This window comes from Anser brachyrhynchus (genome assembly GCF_964034855.1).
Source record: "Anser brachyrhynchus genome assembly, chromosome: 4".
Taxonomy (NCBI): domain Eukaryota; kingdom Metazoa; phylum Chordata; class Aves; order Anseriformes; family Anatidae; genus Anser; species Anser brachyrhynchus.
In genome coordinates this window covers 78,748,825-78,768,613 of record NC_137698.1, presented here as the reverse complement: position 1 = coordinate 78,768,613, position 19,789 = coordinate 78,748,825, and the positions used below count along the sequence as shown (strand labels likewise).

At 70.5% G+C, this 19,789-nt stretch overlaps 4 protein-coding genes across 9 annotated transcripts in view; 1 reads left to right on the top strand and 3 right to left on the bottom strand.

Annotated features, from left to right (window-relative positions):
• Positions 1 to 684: 684 nt before the first annotated feature.
• LOC308194340 (RING finger protein 145-like) lies at positions 685 to 5,423 on the bottom strand. 2 transcript variants are annotated; one of them, XM_080590119.1, is made up of 10 exons: positions 5,068 to 5,423; positions 4,259 to 4,367; positions 3,967 to 4,058; positions 3,371 to 3,606; positions 3,076 to 3,251; positions 2,808 to 2,948; positions 2,462 to 2,644; positions 2,127 to 2,274; positions 1,567 to 1,872; positions 685 to 1,406 (listed from the first exon to the last, which is right to left on the bottom strand). In XM_080590119.1, exons 1-10 carry the CDS (start codon positions 5,228 to 5,230, stop codon positions 864 to 866), a joined length of 2,097 nt encoding a protein of 698 aa, XP_080446245.1. In that variant the 5' UTR covers positions 5,231 to 5,423; the 3' UTR covers positions 685 to 863. The 2 variants fall into 2 exon arrangements, with proteins under 2 accessions (XP_080446245.1, XP_080446244.1); XM_080590118.1 differs by having other exon boundaries at positions 1,567 to 1,923; positions 5,068 to 5,421.
• A 5,751-nt stretch (positions 5,424 to 11,174) lies between these two features.
• Positions 11,175 to 13,707, top strand: LOC308194199 (C-type lectin domain family 4 member F-like). Of its 5 annotated transcripts, none has more exons than XM_080589744.1 (7): positions 11,917 to 12,040; positions 12,176 to 12,292; positions 12,380 to 12,460; positions 12,535 to 12,591; positions 12,717 to 12,868; positions 13,228 to 13,340; positions 13,428 to 13,707. In XM_080589744.1, the coding sequence occupies exons 1-7, from the start codon at positions 11,986 to 11,988 to the stop codon at positions 13,582 to 13,584; spliced, it is 732 nt and encodes a 243-aa protein (XP_080445870.1). In that variant the 5' UTR covers positions 11,917 to 11,985; the 3' UTR covers positions 13,585 to 13,707. The 5 variants fall into 5 exon arrangements, with proteins under 5 accessions (XP_080445866.1, XP_080445868.1, XP_080445867.1 ...); XM_080589743.1 differs by having other exon boundaries at positions 11,917 to 12,049; XM_080589740.1 differs by lacking the exon at positions 12,535 to 12,591 and having other exon boundaries at positions 11,175 to 12,049.
• A 1,252-nt stretch (positions 13,708 to 14,959) lies between these two features.
• Positions 14,960 to 16,763, bottom strand: AP5S1 (adaptor related protein complex 5 subunit sigma 1). The gene is made up of 2 exons (XM_080589513.1): positions 16,293 to 16,763; positions 14,960 to 15,465 (listed from the first exon to the last, which is right to left on the bottom strand). The coding sequence occupies exons 1-2, from the start codon at positions 16,463 to 16,465 to the stop codon at positions 15,066 to 15,068; spliced, it is 573 nt and encodes a 190-aa protein (XP_080445639.1). The 5' UTR covers positions 16,466 to 16,763; the 3' UTR covers positions 14,960 to 15,065.
• A 112-nt stretch (positions 16,764 to 16,875) lies between these two features.
• Positions 16,876 to 19,789, bottom strand: part of CDC25B (cell division cycle 25B) — a 4,858-nt gene continuing 1,944 nt past the window's right edge. The window contains 12 exon segments of the mRNA XM_080588919.1: positions 16,876 to 17,169; positions 17,276 to 17,387; positions 17,504 to 17,637; positions 17,846 to 17,944; positions 18,044 to 18,055; positions 18,057 to 18,110; positions 18,268 to 18,363; positions 18,470 to 18,640; positions 18,869 to 18,943; positions 19,206 to 19,340; positions 19,507 to 19,626; positions 19,719 to 19,786. Coding sequence (XP_080445045.1) covers positions 17,029 to 17,169; positions 17,276 to 17,387; positions 17,504 to 17,637; positions 17,846 to 17,944; positions 18,044 to 18,055; positions 18,057 to 18,110; positions 18,268 to 18,363; positions 18,470 to 18,640; positions 18,869 to 18,943; positions 19,206 to 19,340; positions 19,507 to 19,626; positions 19,719 to 19,786 — 1,217 coding nt within the window. The 3' untranslated portion in view covers positions 16,876 to 17,028.

Below are 19,789 nucleotides of genomic sequence, written 5' to 3'. Positions count from 1 at the left end.
CGAGTGGTTTGGTTTTATGGCCGGTTCTCTCTCCCTCGGCTAATGGGCTGCACAGGGCCCCCCCGGGACGCTGCGTCACCCTCCTTAGGGTAAGTGCAGGGTGGGGCTGAGCTGGAAGGGGGGAGCCCATTTACCTCCTCCCCAGGGACCCCGGCCCTTGGGGCCCTCCCTGCCTCCCCTGCCGGGCAGCAGAGAGGCTGCCAGAAGGGCTGGGTGCCCCCCAGAAGGGACCCCCCCCAGCTGGGCTCCTGCCCCAAATCCCACCAGGCACTGACGCCCCCCCAGCCACAGTGGGGGTCAGCACCACGGGGACCCCGGCAGGGCTCAGTGCCCCCATCCCCATCCCCTCTTGGGCTCAGCTGGGAGCGGAGGGGGCCCCACGCCCTCCCCCCAGCATGTGGATGGGACTGGGGAAACGGGGTTGGGGCTCAGGGCGCCCAGACCCACACCAAGCCCCCCCTTCCTGTGCCAGACCCGCACTGAACCCACAGCACCCCGCACCAGCCCCCTGCCAAGCCCAGCGCACCCCTCCTCCCCCAGCCATGCCCCCCGTGCCAGGCAGGCACCCGCCCCGCGCCCCCCCAGCACGCAGGGCTGAGCAGGGCTGCGTGCGGCCCCAGCACAGCCCCCCCGCGGGGCCCTGCCAGGCCCGGACGCGTGGCAGCAGCACGGGGGCGCAGCAGCTTCAGCTCCGGATTTATTGCAAAAATCAGTCCGTGGGGCACGGCTTGGTCCCAGCCCCTGCGCGCTGCGTGGCCCCAGAGAGAGACCCCAGTCCTGGGGGGCCTGGAGACCCCTGGCACCGGGGGGCTGCTGGTGCGGGGTGCCCAGCGGTCTGCAGGAGGGGATGGGGATGGGATGTGCTAGGAGGGGTGGTGGCCACTGTGGATGTCCCCACCGTCCCCCGCACCGGGGTTGGGGCTGGCAAAATGGTCCAGGCTGGCGGGCGAGGGCACCAGCTGCTGCGAGTCCTTGCCGGGGGGCCCGGCCCCGAGGGGCGCAGGGGGCACGGGGCAGGGACAAGGGTCCCCGTGGGGCTGTGGGATGGCACCCGCTGCTTCCTCACCCAGGGCAGGGGCGCTGGGATGAGCAGGGAGCTGGGGGCTGCAGGGCCCAGCCCCGTCGCCCTGGCAAGCCCTGCCGTCCCCTGGGCCTGCGGGCGCGCTGTCCCCACGGGGCAGCCCGTCCTCCCGGGGCTGTGCTGGGGCTCCTCCATCCACCAGCACCTCGTCCTCGTGGGCCGGCACCTCCTGAGCCGCCGTCCCGATGCCGGCATCGTCCTGGGGGGCTGCTGGTGTGACCTGCTGGTGGCACATGGGGCACGTGTCCTGCACGTAGAGCCACTTGCGGAGGCAGGCACCGTGGAAGAAGTGGCTGCAGGGGGTGATGACGGCCACCTGCATGTCCTGCGGGCGGAGAGAGGACGTCACCCGGCGGCACCTGAGGTGCAGGGCTGGGGCAAGGGCCGGCACGGGACCCCGGGGGCTGCTCCAGCCCCCCCCGTGCTGGGGGAATCAGCAGAACGGGGCCCTCCCGGTGCTGCAGGGCGTCCTGGCAGGGGCTCACCTGGAAGCAGATGGCGCACACGTCGTTGTGGTCCCGCAGCTGCCCGCGCGTGGCCCTGGGCAGGGAGTTGATCTTCTTGGCAGCCTCGCGGCGCAGCAGGAAGCTCCTCCAGCCTGACTGGGCGCGCAGCCAGACGTTGAAGTAGGAGTGGATGATGATGACGGAGGCGCCCATCCAGCTCCACTCGCCAAAGAGGGACTCCCAGGTGCCGTAGGCCACCACGCACAGGGCCACCAGGAACTCCAGCACCCGGCTCACGGCGTTCACGCAGTAGATGATCTCGTCCATGCGCTCCAGCGGCGTGTCCTGCAGCAGCTCCACCATGAAGAGGGCGTAGATGAAGAGCGTGCCCATCACCTGGCGGGCAGCGGGACGCGCCTGGGTGCTGCTGGCCGGCACACAGCACACCCCAACCCCACCCCACCCTTGGGAGCACGCCTGGGACACGGCCGTGCTCCAGAGCCCCAGGGAACCTCTGCTCACCCTGCCCAGGGCCGGGGAGCTCCCAGGGACATTGGAGGGGACGTGCACCCCCACAGGAGCAGGGGCCCCCCCCGTACCTGCAGGGAGGTCAGCATGCAGCTGGAGACCAGGATGAGCAGCCAGAAGTCCAGGTGGAAGAAGTGGGCGATCTTGTAGGCCATGAAGCAGGGGAAGACCAGCAAGAAGAGGCACATGCTGATGCCACGGAAATGCTTCCAGAGGCTCCTGGGGGGGCGCAGCTCAGCCAGGGGGTGCCTCCCACCCAGACGCCCCCCGGCAGCACCCTCTGCTGCCGGCCCCCTGCTCCAGCCACCTCTGGCTCTGTTCCTGCCCCGAAGCGAGCAGCTCCAGGCCAGGCAGAGGGGTGCAGGACGGGGCTGCGGCCTGCTGCTCTTCCCCAGGCGACCGGTACCTGTTGCGGGAGGCCCCCAGCGCCAGCACGATGGGGTCAGCTATCTCGATCATGGACTGCAGCGTGGATGTCACCACGATGAAGAGGATGATGCTGAGGAGGAAGGTCCGCTGCAGGACCTGCAGGTCGAGCAGCCCCGTCTGCAGCGCCAGCAGCAGCAGCATCACGCCTTCCGTCACCCCCCTGCCAGGAACAGGGCGTGAGGACGGGGGCCCCCATGCCCCCAGCCCTCCTCATCCCATACTGGATGCATCCCAGCCCCGGGATCGCTCCCGACACCCCCATCCCGTGCTGGGCTCTGACAGGGGACGCCCCCTGCCCACCCTGCGCCCCAGCCCGGGCTCACCTGTGCATGACGTTGCCGTTCTGGAAGGCGCTGAAGCCCAGCAGGTAAAACTTGCAGAGGTTGAGCACGCCCAGGGCCAGGTAGGAGACGGTGAAGGTGAGGCCGACGAGGGAATAGGGCGTGCTGCAGCACTCGGCCACGCTGCGAGGGAGCCAGGCTGAGCACAGACCCTGACAGCGCCCAGCGCAGCCCAGGGAGTGCCCGGCCCCATCCCTCCTCCTCCTCCTGAAGCCAGGAGGGAGGAAGGCAGAGCTCAGCCGGCGCCTACCTGCTGAGCAGGACGAAGAGCAGGCCCTGCTGGGCTACGGCGCTGCCGGAGGAGGCCAGGAAGGAGGAGAGCCGCAGGGAGAAGAGCACCAGCCAGAAGACGAGGAAGAGGAGGGGGACGGCCAGCTGGCTCCAGAGGGACACCCCCAGCGCCAGCAGCCGGTACACCTCCATGGCCTGCGGGGCAGCACAGCACAGCTCGGGGGGGGGCCCGCCCCATCCTGCCCCGTGCAGGGGGACGAGGGGTCTTGGTGGGCTGGGGACAGCCACAGCGGCGGGTCCGCAGCCCCCCTTACCTGCATGATCTCGCGACAGGCGGCGGCAGCCAGCTGGAAGGGGACGAGGACGTGGGCGCTGAGCACGTAGAGCACCTCCATGCTGGTGCAGATGGCAGCGAAGGTGTTGGCCAGGGGCAGCGCGTGGAGGGGGAAGCCGCAGAGCCGGGCCAGCACGGGCAGCAGCGGGGCGGCGAACAGCCAGGCCTGGCGGGTCCTCATCAGGAGCGCGCAGAGGGTGCAGACGCAGACCTGGCCTGCAGAGGGGACGTGGAGGGTGCTAAGTCCCTGCAGCACCCTGATCCTGCTCCCGGTCCCCAGCCATCAGCTGAAACCGAGGGCAGGGGGCTTGGGGAGACCCCACGCTGGGGCACGCACAGCATGTACGGCCACAACGGGACAGCAACACCCCGAGACTGCCTGAGCTGGGCACTGGGGGGGCTCAGCCCTTCCCCTGCATGCGCTGGGCCAGGCCTGGGGTGTGCCCCTGGACGCATCACCGCAAGCCTCTGCCTTGTCCCCTGTCCTGCAGCCGTTCCCCACCCTCCTGGTGCCACTGTCCCCACGCTGGGGGTCCCAGGGCACTTGGGAGGCTGGAGCAGCCCGGGCTGGCTCACCTGCGAGGGCAGTGGTGAAGCGTCCAAACGCGGCTGTGTCGCTGTACACAGCACCCTGGAATCCGTGCTCCAGCTCGCGGCGGACGTAGTCACTGCACAGAGAGAGGCTCAGCACCCTGACACGTCCCCGCACCCCAACACGTCCGCAATGGCCACCCCTGGGGGTGGGTGCTCACAGCGCCCCGCAAACAGCCCCGCTGCTGCAATGCCCCCAAACTGCCCCCACCCCACACCGCGCAGCCCAGCACCGCGGTGCTGTCCCCCTCCCCGTCCCCCCGTGGCCAGGCCTCACCTGGCCGCCTGGTGCCCCGCACAGAGCAGCAGCGCCGTGAGCAGGTGGAGGTAGAGCTTGACCAGGGAGCGCACCGGCAGCACCAGCAGCACCACGCACAGCACGTGTCCTGCGGAGAGGAGTGGGTGAGAGCCCTGCCGGGGGGGGAGAGCCCTGCCGGGGGGGGGGGAGAGCCCTGCCAGCCCGGCCCCGCCGCTCGGGGACCCCCCTGTTACGGCACACACACATCCCCTGTCCCCAGCACCGCCACGGGACGGACCCAGCCGGGGATTGCTGCCCGTCCCCTCCCAGCATTTTGGGACTCTGCAAGCTGCGAGGAGCCTGGGTCTGAGTTTGGCTTCCCGGGCACAACTGGCTGCCTCCGGTGAGAGGCCGCTGCCACCGGGCTCTTCTGCGCCTCGCACCCCCACGGGGCCGGTTGGGGCAGCCCCCACAGCGGCCGTAGCTGTGCGATGTCCCCTCGCAGGGAGCCGTCGGTGCCAGCGGTGCCACCGGAGCCACCCGTGCCGTAAGGCACCGTCCCCGTTTGCCCACACCGGGGCCGCGACACCGGGCACACCGCAGCACCCACACCCCACGGCCGTCCCCCCGCTCGGTGGCGGGGCTGTCGGTGGGCACTGGGGCGGGTGCGGGGGGCACGGGGCAGAGCCGCCACCCCACCGGGCTCCCCGGCACCGGGGGCCCGCGGGGACCCTCTGGGCACTCGGCACCCCCCGGCCCCAGCCCCAGCCCCGCCGCGTCCCCGCCGCGCCCCGGTGCCCGCCGGAGCCGGGCCGGGCCTGCCCGCCCGGTGTCCCCGCGGCCCTCACCGAGGCAGGAGGCGGCCCGCAGGGCTCGGGCCCGCAGCGGGGCGCCCCCGGGCAGTACCGGCAGCGGGCCGGGCCCCGCCGCGTCCCAGCGGTACAGCGCGTCCAGCAGCGCCAGCGCCGGCACCCGCAGCGCCACGTTGGCCGCCGCCTCCAGCCGCGACATGGCCGGGACGGGCGGGGGAGGGGGGCCCCGGGGCCCGGTGCTGGGGGGAGGGGGAACGGAGGGGGGACACCGGGGGAGCTCCCCCGGCCCGACGGGGGGCGCCCGGCTGGGCCCTGTGCGGGGGCTCCCGGCGGGGCGGGCCCCGCCCCCGCTGCCCCTCCCGCTCCCGCCGCCGCCCCGCGCCCGCCGCCACTTTCGCTTTCTCCCGCCCCGCCCCCGCGCTGCGCCGCGCGCCCGGTGCGTCGCGGGGGGAGGCCTGGAGCGAGGGCCCGCCCGCGGCCGACGCTGCGGCCGCCATCTTGGAAGCGGGCACGGGTCCCTTCGGCCCCGCTGTTCCGCCATCTTGAGTGAGGGCGATGCGCATGGGGGCGGCCATTTTGGAGAGGGGCGCGGCCCGCCGCGGTGACGCCGGCCCGGCCGGGCGGCGGCCATGTTGGGTGCGGGCAGGCTCCGAGGGGGAACCCGCGGCCGCCATTTTGAGAGGGGCGCGGCGGAAGGGGGGGCCGCCTGCACCGCCTCCGTGCCGCTGATAAACCGAGCGCCAGCGGCCAAGGCGGCTTAAAATCCCAGAATCACAGAATCACAAAATCCCAGAGTCCCAGAGTCCCAGAACCATCTAGGTTGGAAGAGACCTCCAAGGTCACCGAGTCCAACCTCTGAGCTAACACTAACAAGTCCTCCACTAAACCATGTCCCTAAGCTCTACATCTAAACGTCTTTTAAAGACCTCCAGGGATGGTGACTTCCACCACTTCCCTGGGCAGCCCACCCCAATGCCTAACAACCCTTTCAGTGACGAAGTTTTTCCTAATATCCAAGCTATACCTCCCCTGGCGCAACTTTAGCCCATTCTGTGAGAAGCAAAGTTGTGTTTTTGCAGTAAAGAACTAATTTTCTATACTCCAGGGTAGTTGTGTAGTCATAATAAGGAGAAATGCTCAGTAGATAAGTGGACAGTAGAAGGCCTCACTGTTCCAAAATAAGGCAGAAGCTTGAGAAAAAACAGGATGAGCAGCGTTGGAACAGTAAAACAAAGATCACAGGTTCTCAAAACGTAAGAAAGGGGGAAAAAAGGGAAAAAGGAGAAATTAAAGGGTTGAAAAAAAAGAAAAATTGTACATATATGGTATAGAGGAGCGTCGAGTAGCTTGTGAACCTGCAGTACTTGGCCAATGAGGAAACAGGGGAGGGGATCGGGCGTCAGGGAACAGGGAATAAAAGGTTATGCTTTGTTTACTAAAATGCGCTCCTGATTGACAGGACGCCCGCCACTGCAATCGCGAATAAAATAGCTCCACAGAAGATCCTGTCTGAAGAAAATTATTTGAGATTTTTCTCCCACTGGGCCATGCCCTGGGCACCCCCAACCCCACGGGGGTGGAAAGAAATGTCCGCACATCTGGATGGGCTGCGTGCAGCTTAACAGGGCACCAGGACGGTGGGTGGCAGAGGGGCCTGGCAAGGGCCGCCCTCAGTCCCGGTCCCTGCTGTACGCCCGCACCGGTGATCCCCAGACGCTGACTCCGTGCCTCAGTTTCCCCGCGGGGGCAGCAGGGGTAGCACAGCTCCTGCATCCCGCGGGCTGGCTCTCGGGGCTGGGATCCGGAGAGGAACGGGGCTGGCAGCACCCGTGGGGAGCTCGCTGATGCCGACCACGCACCCACCAGTCGCCAGCTGCCGGCACCTTCCCAGGGAGGCTGCCCGGTGCCTCCCGGGAGTGTGGGCACCGCCGGGCTCCCACCGGGGAAGGGGCAGGTTGATGGGTGTCAGGGACCGGTGGGCACACGGACAGACGGATGGGAACACGGACAGACGGACGGGTACACGGACAGACAGACAGGCACATGGACAGATGGACGGGCACATGGACAGACCGACGGACACACGGACAGATGGACGGACACATGGACAGACAGGCACACGGAGAGATGGATGGGCACACAGACAGACGGACGGGCACACGGACAGACAGACAGGCACAAGGACAGGCAGACGGGCACACGGACGGACCGACGGGCACTCCCGACGCCGCGCCCTTGGGTGGCTCCGTCCCACAGGCTCGGCTCGGCGCGGCCCCCGGCCCGCTCCCGGTGTCCCCCCGGCCTTCCCCCGGCCCCCCGCCGCCCCCCGCCCGCTCCCGGCCCGCAGCACCGCGGACAGCGGCGGGCAGTGCCGGGCGGGGCTCCCCGCTCCTCCCGGTGCCCGTCCCGTGCGCTCCCGGTCCCGGCGCTCCGGGCTCCCCCGGGGCCCCCCCGGATCAGGCGCTCCGGTCCCAGTCCCGGTCTCCAGCCCGGGTCGCTGCCCCCGTGCGCTCCCGGTCCCTCCGCTCCGTGCGCCTCGCTCCCTGCAGCCCGGTGCCTCCGTCCCGGCTCCCGGTCGCCCGTTCAGGAGCCGCCCCGGTGTTCCCACAGGGGCCGCGGCTCCGGGAGCCTCCGGGCCAGGTCCCCGGAGCTCCGCCGTGCCCTGCGCCGTGCCCCGGGGCCGGGCGGTTCGGCGGGCGCAGCCCCCGGTGCGGCACGGGGGGCGCCGGGGCCGCGGAAGGCGGCGGCGATGCCGGGCACGGCCCCGTTAGCAGCGCCCGCTCGCGGCTCCGCGGGGCTTTACCGGCCCCCGCGGCCCCCCCCCCCGGCCGCTCCCCGCCGGGCACGGAGGCAGCGCGACCCCGTGCCGCAGCCCCCCGCAACCCCCGCTCCCCGTGCCCGGTGCCCGAGCGCTGCCGGTCCCGGGAGACCCCCGCCCTGGGACCCCGCATCCCGGGACCAGCTGGAAAACCCGCACCTGGACCCCCAGCCCGGCCCCCCCAGCCCCAGCCGCACCCCCCGAGCATCTCCGGTGCCTCCGGTGCCCCTGCCCGCGGCTGCCTCCGCTCGCCCGGCCCCGAGCGCGGCTGCTGCCCCTCGCGGGGTGCCCCGGGGACACCCCAGGGCGCTGGCAGCGCGCCCCGGTGCTGAGGTTTGGCTTTGGCCTCGGGCAGCGGGGGTGAGGCAGGTGCCCGCGGCCAAAGTGCGCGGGGTTAGGCTGCAGCAGGTGAGGTGAGAGCACGCAGAACTGGAAACACATCCAGCAGGAGGAGGGATGGACGGACGGACGGACGGATGGATGGACGGACAGATGAAGGGATGGAGGGATGGATGGGTGGATGGGGAGATCGTCATGGAAAAGAGGGAGCTCCTCATGCACACACAGAGAGCCCCGGAGGTGCAGATGTAGCAGCTCTGCCATCATGCCGGGGGCATGCTGGGGGTGTGGGTGCCACAACGAGGGCTCCCAACAGTGCAGGGGTGCTGCAGGGTGTGGGTGAGCTCCCCCAGAGCCCCAGCACAGGGCTTCTTCCTGCAGTGCCTCGTCAGGAAGGTTCGGGTGGATTCAGTCCGGGCAGGCCAGGCAAGAATTTGGGTGCAGGCAGTGAGGGTGCAGGGAGCCTGGGGCAACCCCCCCCCACAGCGAGGACTGGGGGCAGTGACAGGCACTCCTGGAGCAGCCCCTGGAGCGGCAGCTCTGCGTTTGGGGCTGGTGCACGAGCACAATCCCATTCTGAGGGAACGTTCCACCGCCTGACACCACTCATTCTCCAGTTCATGCTGCTTCGGGCCTGCATCCTGCAGCCTGGGCTGCTGCGGCAAGGCTGACGTGGGCTGCACCCGAACCCCTCGGCTCTTCCTGCTTCCCAGCTGGCCGCCGAGCACGTGTTCGGGCAGGGGCTGTGCCCGAGCAAGTGGCTTTTGGGAACGTGCTTGGGAGCTCGTAGGAGCTGTCCCTGACCGTGGCCCCTCCAGCTCCTGGTGCAGACGGGGCGTTTGCACCAGTGCCCATGGGGGGGGACAGGAGGGGGTCTCTGCCGGTGGGAGCCAGCAGCTGGCTCAGCACGGCCTGCACAGAGCCATGGGGACAGTGGCAGGCGCCGCGCTTGTTGTGGTGACTGCTAAACGCCGGGGCTTTGCCAGGGAGCTTGGAGGGAGAGGCTGGCCCTTCCCGAGCTGGGGCTGCTCCCTGCCTTCGGGCTCACCTGGAGCTGCTGTCACCGACGGGGGACAGGGATGAGGCCAGCCCGCAGGGCAAAGCTCCCCCAGCGGGGACCATCACCCTGCCCGGTCCCCTGGCAAGGAGGCAGAAGGGGGTGCCTGGGGCAGCCGCTGCTCACAGCTGAAGCAGAGGAACCCCCGCCAAGAGCCATCTGATGGTGGTGCTGGTGGTACTGGCGGTGGTGGTGCTGATGGTGGTGGTACTGGCGGTGGTGGTGCTGATGGTGGTGGTGCTGGTGGTGGTGGTGCTGGTGGTGGCAGAGTGGTGTCTGACCCCATAACCCAGGGGCGCCAGCCGGTGACCCCATCCCTCACTTCAGGCAGTGCCACATCGCACCGAGCTGCTTTAGATGCACTTAGCGGGCTTTCTGCTGCCATTTCGGGTAGCACACTCGCTCCCTGCTCGCAGGCAGCCCGGCAGGCCCTGGCCCCGCTCCCCGCTGCCCCCGTGGGCTCCCTCTGCACCGCAGCCCAGGAGGGCTCCACGCACAGCTGCAGTGCGGGGCCGATGGCTTTGGTTTCGGGGCTGCTTCTTTCGGTGTTTTTTTCCGTCTGCCTCACTTGTGCATCTCGGCACGAAGCTCCCCGTGCTGGGGCTTTCAGCCACCCCGTCCTCTCCCTGCGCGTGGCTGCTGCTACACAGCAGCTCCCCACGAGACCCCACCAGCGCCGAGCACCGAGATCATAGAAAATCCCGAGCTGGAAGGGACCAAAAGGATCACCGAGTCCAAGGCACCTGCTGCAACGAGGAGCAAACCCTTCTGCGGCTTGGTCCCTAGGAGCTCCTTGGAAGTGCTGAAACCAGAACCCCTCATCCCGGGAGGCCTCAGCCCCGTGCTCGGGGACGGGACATCTCCACCACCCCCTGCCCTGAACCTGCAGCGTCTCCAGTCCCCTGTGACAGCCCCTGCTCGCTCCTGCCTCGTGCTGGGGCTCGATGGTCTCGGATCTGTGTCCTTATTGCTGGGGTCGGGGGTTTCTCCCGGGCTGCTTCCTGATGCTGTCCTCGTGGGGCAGGGCAGCCTCCAGCAAACCCTTCCTTTGCCCCAACGTGCCTCACAACACCCCCACGAGCTGGGGGGGCGGCCTGGGGGGGGCAAGGGCTCCCAGTTCATCCCAGCAGGGCCACTGGAGCTGAGCCTGCCGAGGAGCTGCAGGTGGGTGGGGGAATCACGTCCCGGCCTTTTTGGTAACTCATCCCTGTGCCAGAGAAGTGCAGCTTCTGCAGATTTGGAGCTATTTTCAGAGCCTGCGTCAAACACCACGATGGTTTGGGCTGAAACAAAAACAAAAAAAAAATCCCAAACAAACAGAAACCAAAAACAAAAACCCACCCAGAAGCTGCGAAATAACTCAGCTGAGGCTTCCGGAGCGAGGCGTGGGGCACGCAGGGGGGCGCACGGGCGAGGGCTGTGCTGGGTGTGAGGCACCGGGGGTGCTGAGCCCAGGAAACCGCCCCAGCACCCGCTCCACCCACGGCCTTCCCCTGTTGGGAAACCTCAGGGAGGTCCCTTGGGAGGCTGGGTGGGAGAGCAGCCCCCAGGGACGGGCCCCGCGACCCCGTCTTGGGCATCCGTCCCCGTCCCTGCTGCGCCCAGCACCATCCCTGGGGTGCTGTGCGGCAGCAGTACCGTGGTAGCAGCTCCTCTCCTCTCCGCTCCTCTCCGCTCCTCTCCGCTCCGCTCCTCTCCGCTCCTCTCCGCTCCTCTCCTCTCCTCTCCTCTCCTCTCCTCTCCTCTCCTCTCCTCTCCTCTCCTCTCCTCTCCTCTCCTCTCCTCTCCTCTCCTCTCCTCTCCTCTCCTCTCCTCTCCTCTCCTCTCCTCTCCTCTCCTCTCCTCTCCTCTCCTCTCCTCTCCTCTCCTCTCCTCTCCTCTCCTCTCCTCTCCTCTCCTCTCCTCTCCTCTCCTCTCCTCTCCTCTCCTCTCCTCTCCTCTCCTTTCCCGCGTCGCTGCCTCCGTTTGAGCCTTCCCCTTCTGCGGGCAGCCGGGCTCGAGCCACACGCCGGGCACGGGAGAGCTGCTAACGAGAAGCGAGGCGTAACATCTGCGCTGCTTGCCAGGGGTTCCCGGACGCGATTCTGCGTCTGAGGGCAAAAAGCGGAACGCGGCTGCGGTGGGGATGTGCTCGGGAACAAAACCAGGGCTGGGGCAGGGGCAAGGCTGGTATGGGGGCAGGGTTGGCGCTGGGTGGCCGGGAGGCAGCGCAGGCCGGGCGAGGGGTGATGGAGCTGGGCAGTGTCCCCTGGGCACGTCGGGGACGTGGCCCTGCTCCCCCTGGGGACATGCTGGGGACCTGGCCCTGCTCCCCCTGAGGACACGGGTGCTGCCTGCACCAAGCCCCGAGGGGTCCCCCCTGTGCTGCTGCGCCTGCGGCTGAGCAGGGCTGGGGCCGTCCCCCCGTGCCGTCCCCACGAGCCCGATGTGTCCCCACGGGAGCCACCCCTGGGTCACCACCGGCCAGGGCTGGCCGTGGGGTGGGGGACAGGGATCCCCCATGCAGGGCGGCCCCGTGGGGTGGCCGGCCATGGGCAGCAAGCCGGGATGTGGCCACAAGCCCTGCGTGGAGGTCTGTCCCTTTGGGACAGGGGAATCCCTGTCCAGCCTGGGCGGTGGCACCCCAAGCAGCGCCGTGCCCCCCCGGCTGCCGCCTTCCCTTTCCTGGCAGTTTCGGTCGCTGGGGCTGCCACGCGCAGGGCTCCGGGAGGAAGCGGCTGTGGGCTCGGCCAGCTGCGGGATGGCCACCGAGGGGCCGGACCTGTACGAGAACCTGCAGATCCGCTACCCGCACGGTGAGCAAGGTGGGCCCGCGGGGCTCCCCCTCCAGCCCCGGGGCTCCTCTCCGTGGGGCTGGGGGCCCGGGGGTGCTGGGTCCTGGGGGGTCCGGATCAGCGCCGGCTGAGGACCCCTCTGCCGTCTCTCCGCAGTGCTGGATTTCGGGTCCCGGCCGTCCCCGTCCCGCCGGGTGCTGGGCACTCTGCTGGCCGTGGGCTTGGCGGCCCTCCTGGCCCTGGGGGCCGCCCTGACGGCCGTCGCCACCCTGCGTAAGCGCGGCCGGGCTGGGGACCCTCACCCCGTGGGGGGCAGGCAGGAGGCTGGGGCTGCCCTGACCCCCCCCCTGCCCTCCCCAGGCGCACGGGACCAGGCGGAGCTGCGGGTGGCACGGGCAGAGCTGGAGGCGCTGGGGCCGCTGCTGCCGCCCGGCCCCGATGGTGAGTGCGCCCGGTGGCACCGGGGTGCGGGCAGGGCTGTGCCACGGCTCCTGTCCCTGCTGTCCCCCGGCCAGGTTCACGGAGCCCCGGTGACAGCCCCGACGTGGCACAGAGGCGCAGGGACTTTTTGGGTAACGTTGGGACGTGGGGACAGACCCCAAGGGGACGGGGCAGGGCCGTGCCTCCCCCGCGTGCCCCCCTGTGCCCCACGGCACGGCCGCGGGGCCGTGGCACCGAGCACCGCCGCTGTCCCCAGGGCGGTGGCTGCAGGGGCTGGGCCTGGGCTGGAGGTACCACAAGGGGAAGATCTACTACTTCTCGGGGGACCAGAAGCCCTGGCGCGAGGCGAAGGAGTTCTGCCTCTCCAAGCAGGCGCAGCTCACCTCCGTCACCAGCCGGGACGAGCAGGTAGGTGCGCGGGGCTCCGTGCCCTTCACCGCCTGCGTGCCCTGCTGCCAGCTGCACCCCCGGGCACCCCGCGCCCGTGCCTTCCTGCCCCGTGTGCCCCCCCACCCCATGCACCTCCCTGCCCCGTGCACCCTCCTGCTTGTGCCTTCCTGCCCCATGTAGCCCCTGCCCCCTGTGCCCCCCTGCCCCATGCACCCCCTCACCCCCTGCACCCCCTGCCCCCTGCGCTCCCTGCCCCCTGTGCCCCCCTGCCCCATTCACCCCCCTACCCCCTGCACCCCCTTGCCCCATGCACCCCCTGCCCCCCCATTTGCCCCCCGTTTGCCCCCCCACCTGCCCCCCCTGAGCCCTCTCCGCAGGAGTTCCTGGCGCGGGAGTCGCGGGGGGGCTATTACTGGATCGGGCTGGAGGACGGTGACCGCAACGACACCTGGCGCTGGGTGGACGGCACCGTGTACTCACCGGCCGACAGGTGAGGGGGCGGCGGGCACCGGGGGGGTTGGGGGGGGCGCGTGGAAGCTGGCCTCCCCCCCCAACCCCGAGCCGCTCTGCCCCGCAGCTTCTGGGCGCCGGGGCAGCCGGACCGGCAGGACCACGGGGAGCAGGGCCGCGAGGGCTGCGCCCAGATCCACCCGGTGGGCACCGGGCTCTGGAACGACCACAACTGCAACATCCCCTTCCTCTGGATCTGCAAGCGGGACCTGGGGGGGCCCTGAGCGCCCGCGGCCGGACCCTGCGGGGTGAAGCCCCCGCGCCGGGTCCCTGGGGCGAAGCGAGCGCCTGGCGGCGCCCAGCGCTTTGCCTTGAGTTAAATTGAATTAAACGTCTGCCGTGCCTCCGTGCCGCCTCGCCCCGTGCCCCCCGCCTCGTCCCACCTCCGTGCTGCCCCCGTCCCCCTCTGCCAGCCCCCGGTGCCCCCGTGGCCGCCCCGTCCCTGCCCCGGGGAGCCCCGGGGCGGCACCAGGAGGGGCCGAGCCCCCCGTGCGCAGCCCCCAGCCCCCAGCTGTGGCAGTGGGGGGGCGCAGGAGCTTTGGCATTTCTCCCCCGACCCGCTCAGCTCCTCCCCGGCCAAAGCGCTGCCGCAGCCCCCCGCAGCTCCATTGCAGCCGGAGGAGACCTGGAAGACCCCTTCGCTTTGGGGCGCCCGCGTTTCTTCCCCCCGGGGGTGGGCAAACACCCGCAGCGGCCCCCTGGCAGGGCGGTGGGTGCCCCGTGCCCGCAGTGCCCAGGGGCTGGGGCGGTGCCCTCAGGAACGCGCTCGGCTCCTGGGTAGCCCTGAGGTGCTCAGGTGTTGGGCTCGTCATCTCCGTAGGTCCCGTCCAACCGAACCGAACTGAACTCTTCTGTTCCAGCCTGTCCTGTCCTGTCCTATCTTATCCGATCCTACCCTGTCCTGTTGTATCCTATCGCCATCCCCAATCCCATCCCATCCCCAATCCCATCCCATCCCCAATCCCATCCCCATCCCATCCCCATCCCCAGTCCCATCCCCAATCCCATCCCCAGTCCCATCCCCAATCCCATCCCATCCCCAGTCCCATCCCCAATCCCATCCCATCCCCAATCCCATCCCCATCCCATCCCCATCCCCAGTCCCATCCCCAATCCCATCCCATCCCCAGTCCCATCCCCAATCCCATCCCATCCCCAATCCCATCCCCATCCCATCCCCATCCCCAGTCCCATCCCCAATCCCATCCCATCCCCAGTCCCATCCCCAATCCCATCCCCATCCCCAATCCCATCCCCAATCCGACTCTCATCCCCAATCCCATCCCCAATCCCATCCGCAATCCCAATCCCAATCCCATCCCACGGAATAAACCAAGTTAGGGACATGGTTCAGCGGTGGGCTCAGTGGTGGCAGCTCGATGGCTGGATTTCACCTTAAGGGTCCTTTCCAGTCTGGATGATTCCATTCCACCCGCTTCCGTTCCGCTCTGCTCTACCCTACCCTACCCCACTCCATCCCCCCCCCATTCCACGATTTCAGACCGCGCTCACCCCATCACCCACCCGCCCCCCCCGCCAGCAGCGCACCTCCCCGCCCTGCAGCCCCCCCCGTGCATTAAACCGGCGATAACCCACCACTCACCAGCACGCCGCTTTATTCCCCACCGCGCTCCCGCAGAGCCCAGCCGCAGCCCCATTTTCCCCCGTTTCCCCCCCAAAACCAAGCCCCCGGGGGGGTCCCGTCTCAGCGTGACAGCTCGCGGTCCACGGCCTGGAGGAAGCGCTCGCTGAGGAAGAGGAGCTGCCCGTGGGGCAGGAGCCGGTCGAGGAGGAGGTCGGCGGCGTCGGGCCGCAGCAGGACGCCGGTGCCGGGGGGGCGCAGGGCGGCCAGCAGGCGGGGGGCGAGGTGCCGCAGGGTGCCCTCGGCCAGCGCCAGGTTCTCCGGGGGGTCGCAGACCAGGGCGAAGGCGAGGCTGGGGGCCGCCAGCCAGGCGACCGAGGTCCCTTGGGGGAAGGGGTCGCCGGGGGCCAGGCGGAAGAGCCCCCCCGGGGCGTTGTGGAGGGACGGGGGGTCCTCGGGAAGCGGCGGGGCCGGGGGGCGGCCGGAGGATGCTTGGTGAAGGTGGCAGTGGGAGGCGACCTGCCTGCGGGGGGGGGGAATTGGGTGAGGACCCCCTCCCCCGATGTGGGCAAGGTTAACGCCTTGCTGGGGGGGGGGGGCAGGGCTCGGCGGGACCCCCGGGGCCGTACGGCCGTACGGCCCCGGGGGTCCCGCCGGGCCCTGCCCCCCCCAAAATGGGGCTGCATCATCCTTGGGGGTATTGGGGGGGGGGGGGGTCCACAGCTCTCCCACTGAGCCCAGACCCCCCCCAAAACGGGGGTCATCCATCCTTGGGGGTACTGGGGGGGGTCCACAGCCCTCCCGCCGAGCCTTATCCCTCCCCAAATGAGGCTGCCCCATCCTTGGGGGTAGTGGGGGGAGGGAATGGGGGGGGGGGGTCCACAGCCCTCCCACTGAGCCCAGACCCCCCAGCAACAAACGGGACTCCCACTGGGGGGGTCCCAAGGCCCGGGGGTCCCAGTGGGGGGGTATGGAGGGGTTCCACAGTGCCCAGACCCCCCCCACAATGGGGGTCCCCCATGCCTGAGGGTATTAGGGGGGGTCCACAGCCCTCCCACCGAGCCCTGCCCCCCCCCCCCAAATGGGATTCCCACTGGGGGGGTCCCACAGCCCGGGGGTCCCAGTGGGGGGGTACGGAGGGGTCCCACAGTGCCCAGACCCCCCCCACAATGGGGGTCCCCCATCCCTGGGGGTATTGGGGGGGGGTCCACAGCCCTCCCACCGAGCCCAGCCCACCCCCCCCCAAACAGGACTCCCCCTGGGGGGGTCCCATAGCCCCGGGGGGGGGGTTACGGGGGGGTCCCTCCGAGCCCCGCCCCCCCGGGGATCCCCCCGCCCCCCCCCCCGTACCTGGCCACGGCCAGCAGCTGCTCCTTGCGGCGGAGGCGCTGCCGGGGGGGGGACCCGGGGGGGGTCCCGGGGGGGGTCCCCGGGGGGGCGAAGGCGCGCGCCAGCAGCACGCGGCAGGGGGCGGCGCCGGGGGCGGGGCCGCCCAGCGCCAGCAGCAGGAACGCCCGCACCATGGCAACGCCGCGCCGCGACCCCGGCCCGCCGAGCGTCACGTGGGCGCGGGGCGGAGCTAAGCGCCCCCCTCCGCCCGCGATTGGCTGACGCGGAGACGCTCGGATCCGATTGGTGGGCGACGGGAGAACCGGCTGCGGGCGGCGAGGCTCGCGGCCGGCCCCCTGCACGTGACGGCGGCGCGACGCGATTGGCCGAGGCGACGCGGAAGACGCGCTCCGATTGGCGGAAAGGCGAGCGGGGAGGGCGACGCGGTGAAGCCGCCGCCCGTACCCGGAAGCACCCCCGGGCGGACGCGGCCCGCCAGGCCCCGGCCCCGTTTATTGCCCGGCGCGGTCACACAGCGCGGCCCCGCCCCAACCCACCCCCCGCGGCCTTACCGGGGGCACCGATCCCGGAGGGGGGGGGGCTCTAAGTGCTTCTCTGCGGCCCTCCGCTACAACGGGCGGGCACGGAGCCCCGGGAGGGGGCTGCAAGTGCTGGGGGACGGGGCCTGTCCCCCGCCCCCCCGGTCCCGGCCGGGCTCCCCGGTCCCTCCCCGGTCCCCCCCCGGTGCCCCCGGGGCTCAGCAGTTGTTGAGGCGGCTGTAGAGCTCCCGGCGGCTGCGCTCGCCCGCCCAGGTGCGGCTCTTGAGGCGGCACTTGCGCAGGTCCTCCTTGAAGTCGGCGTGGTGCATGGGCCGGTAGTCCTGCGGCTCGCAGTGCGCCTGCGGGGCGCGCGGCCCCGTCAGAGGGGCACACGGCCCGGGGGGGGGGGCGGGCTGCCACCGGGGGCTGGCTGGGCCCCGGGTGGGGGGTTTGGGGGAGGCTCACCTGGTACTGGGGGAAGAACTCCCGGTACCCCCCCTTCAAGACGTAGAGCTCGGGGTAGTGCAGGTGGGGGTACTCGTTGCAGGCACGGTCCTTCTCCCGGACAAAGCGGCACCTGGGCGGCGGGACGGCCGTGGGAGGGGGGCAGAGAATGGGAGGGGCAGCCCTTGCCCAGCCCGTGCTGGGCCCCAAGAGCCCCCCGTCCCCAAGAGCCCCCCGGCCCCAACGTACATCCTGGGCCCCCGCTCGGAGGAGAACTCGCAGTGGAAGATGACGATCACGCGCTTGGTCGCATCGAAGGGCACGATGGGCTTCTTCAGCAGGAACTCCTCCACGTCCTGCTCCATCGGCAGGTTGACAGCACCCTGCCGGGAAGAGGAGGCGCCTTCAGCCCCCCACCTCCTGGGGTCTGTCGGGGTGACCCCCCCCACTGCCCCAGGCACCCTCGCAGCACCCTCTGCGAAGATGCTCAGCACCTTTAGAGCGTCTCGAACCCCTGGCGTTTGATATTTTTAACACCGCCCCCCTCCAAAAGGGCAGGGCGAGCCCCCGGGGCGCAGCAGCGGTTCTGACCTTGATGTGGCCTCCCTCGTACTCGTAGGGGTACCTGCAGTCCACGATCACGCAGCTCTCGATGAAGCTGCTGAACTGCCCGCTCAGCACCGCCACCATCTGCGGGGAGCGAGGAGCCCGTCAGCCCCCGCCGGCACTGGGGGCGAGGGGGGGGGCTCTCGGGGCCGCTCCCTTACCCTCTCGGGGCCGCTCCCTTACCATTTCGGGGGGGGGAAATGTACTTGAGGTCCTGGTGCTTGCCCTCCACCGTCTGCAGCAGGTAGGCCTGGAGGCGTTGTGCGGGGTCAGGGGCTGACCGGGGGCGCCCACCCGGCCCAGGCTCCCCGCCTGGGTGTTGTTCCCCCAGCAGGGCTCTGCGGCCACCCTCGGGTTTTGGGGGGGTTGAGGGCACCCCGTGACCGCCAGCACCCCCAGGCCCCCACCTTGGAGAAGTCTCCGATGAGCTCCCGGTGGTCGTTGGCCAGCATGTTCTCAATCTCCTCCTGGCAGAAGGACCTGGAGCGCATCAGCCGCGCTTTCTGCGAAGGAACGGGACAAAAAACAACCCCCCAGGCGTGGGTGCGGGGCCCGGCGCGGGCAGGGGGCCCCTCGCCACCGCCCCCCCCCCCCCCCCCAGTCACCCACCGGCTCCGCCACCTCGCCCGGGGTGCCGGCCACGCTCCTGCGCCGCTTGGTTTTGACGGGGGTGTCCCTGTCGTGGGGCCGCTCGAGGCGCTTCAGGATGGGCCGGATGACGCTGCTGGGCATCGAGGGCGAGCGGAAGAGCTGCCGGCACTTGCTGCGCTTGGCGGGGCGCTGCTGGGGGGAGAACCCCACGAGGGTCCCGTGGGCTCCGCTGCTCCCACCGGGGCGAGGATCCAGCTCCAGCAGCCCACAGCAGCCCAGGACATGCCTCCAGGCCCCGGGGCTGCCGCTGCCCACCCCGCAGCCCCTCTGCCAGGGGCCACGGCCCTGAGCCCCCAGCGGGGAGCAGCCCGGGGGCTCCCAGCCAGGCCCCCCCCCTCTTCGGGGGGCTGCACCTACCGGCTCTGCCTCCTCCTTCTTCACCAGCGGGGCGGTCAGCAGGCTCGCCATCCCCGGCGGCACCTCCGCGTCGCTCTGCTGCCACGGTGGTGGGGAGAGCGTGAGGGGGCTCAGCCCTGCTGCCCCCCGGGCAGGGACGGCGGCTGCAGGCAGCTCAGTCACCCCGCTCCCGGTTTTGGGGTGTCCCTGAGCGCCGACACCCCCCTCGGCTTTACCAGCCATAGGGATTAGCCCACCCCAGGAACTCAGTGCAGCCAAAAAAGGGGGGGAACATGGGGGGGGGCACGGTGCTGCAGAGGGGCAGGGGCTGCTCCCCAGAGAGCAGAGCCCTCCCTACCTTCATCTCCTCCTCGTCCAGGATCTCCATGAAGCCGTCGTCGTCCTCCTCGGCCATGGAGGAGGTGAGGGAGCACCGGCGCAGCACCACGGGGCTCTCGCCCTCGGGCAGGTTTTCTTTCTCGGGGGTGTCGAACTGGGTGGGGGGACGGCCCATGGCTCGGGGCCCCACTGGGATATGGGGCACCCCGATACCCTCACTGGTGCCACCCCCCACCCCCATGGGTGTTCCAGGCACACAGATTTGCTCCTCTGGTTCCTGTGAACGGCAGCAGCACCCCCAGCCCCCCGGCCCCCCTCACCAGCAGGTTGGGCGCGGAGCTGGGTCTCTGTGCGAAGGGCTCCTTCCCCGAGCCCCCCTCCGACGCCTGCAGCCGGCTGCGGTGCCCCGGCCTCTGGGGCTTCTTAAACACGAACCCCTCCTGCGGGAAGGATTGGGGGGGGGGGGGCGCACAGCGTTATAGCAGCCCTCTGCCCCCTCCCCGAGCCCCCCCAGCCCGGCTGCCCCACTCACATCGTCCCGGGGGCTGCCCCTGCTGCTCTCTCGGCGGCGGGCTGTTGAACTCGCTGCAGTTGGAGATGTTC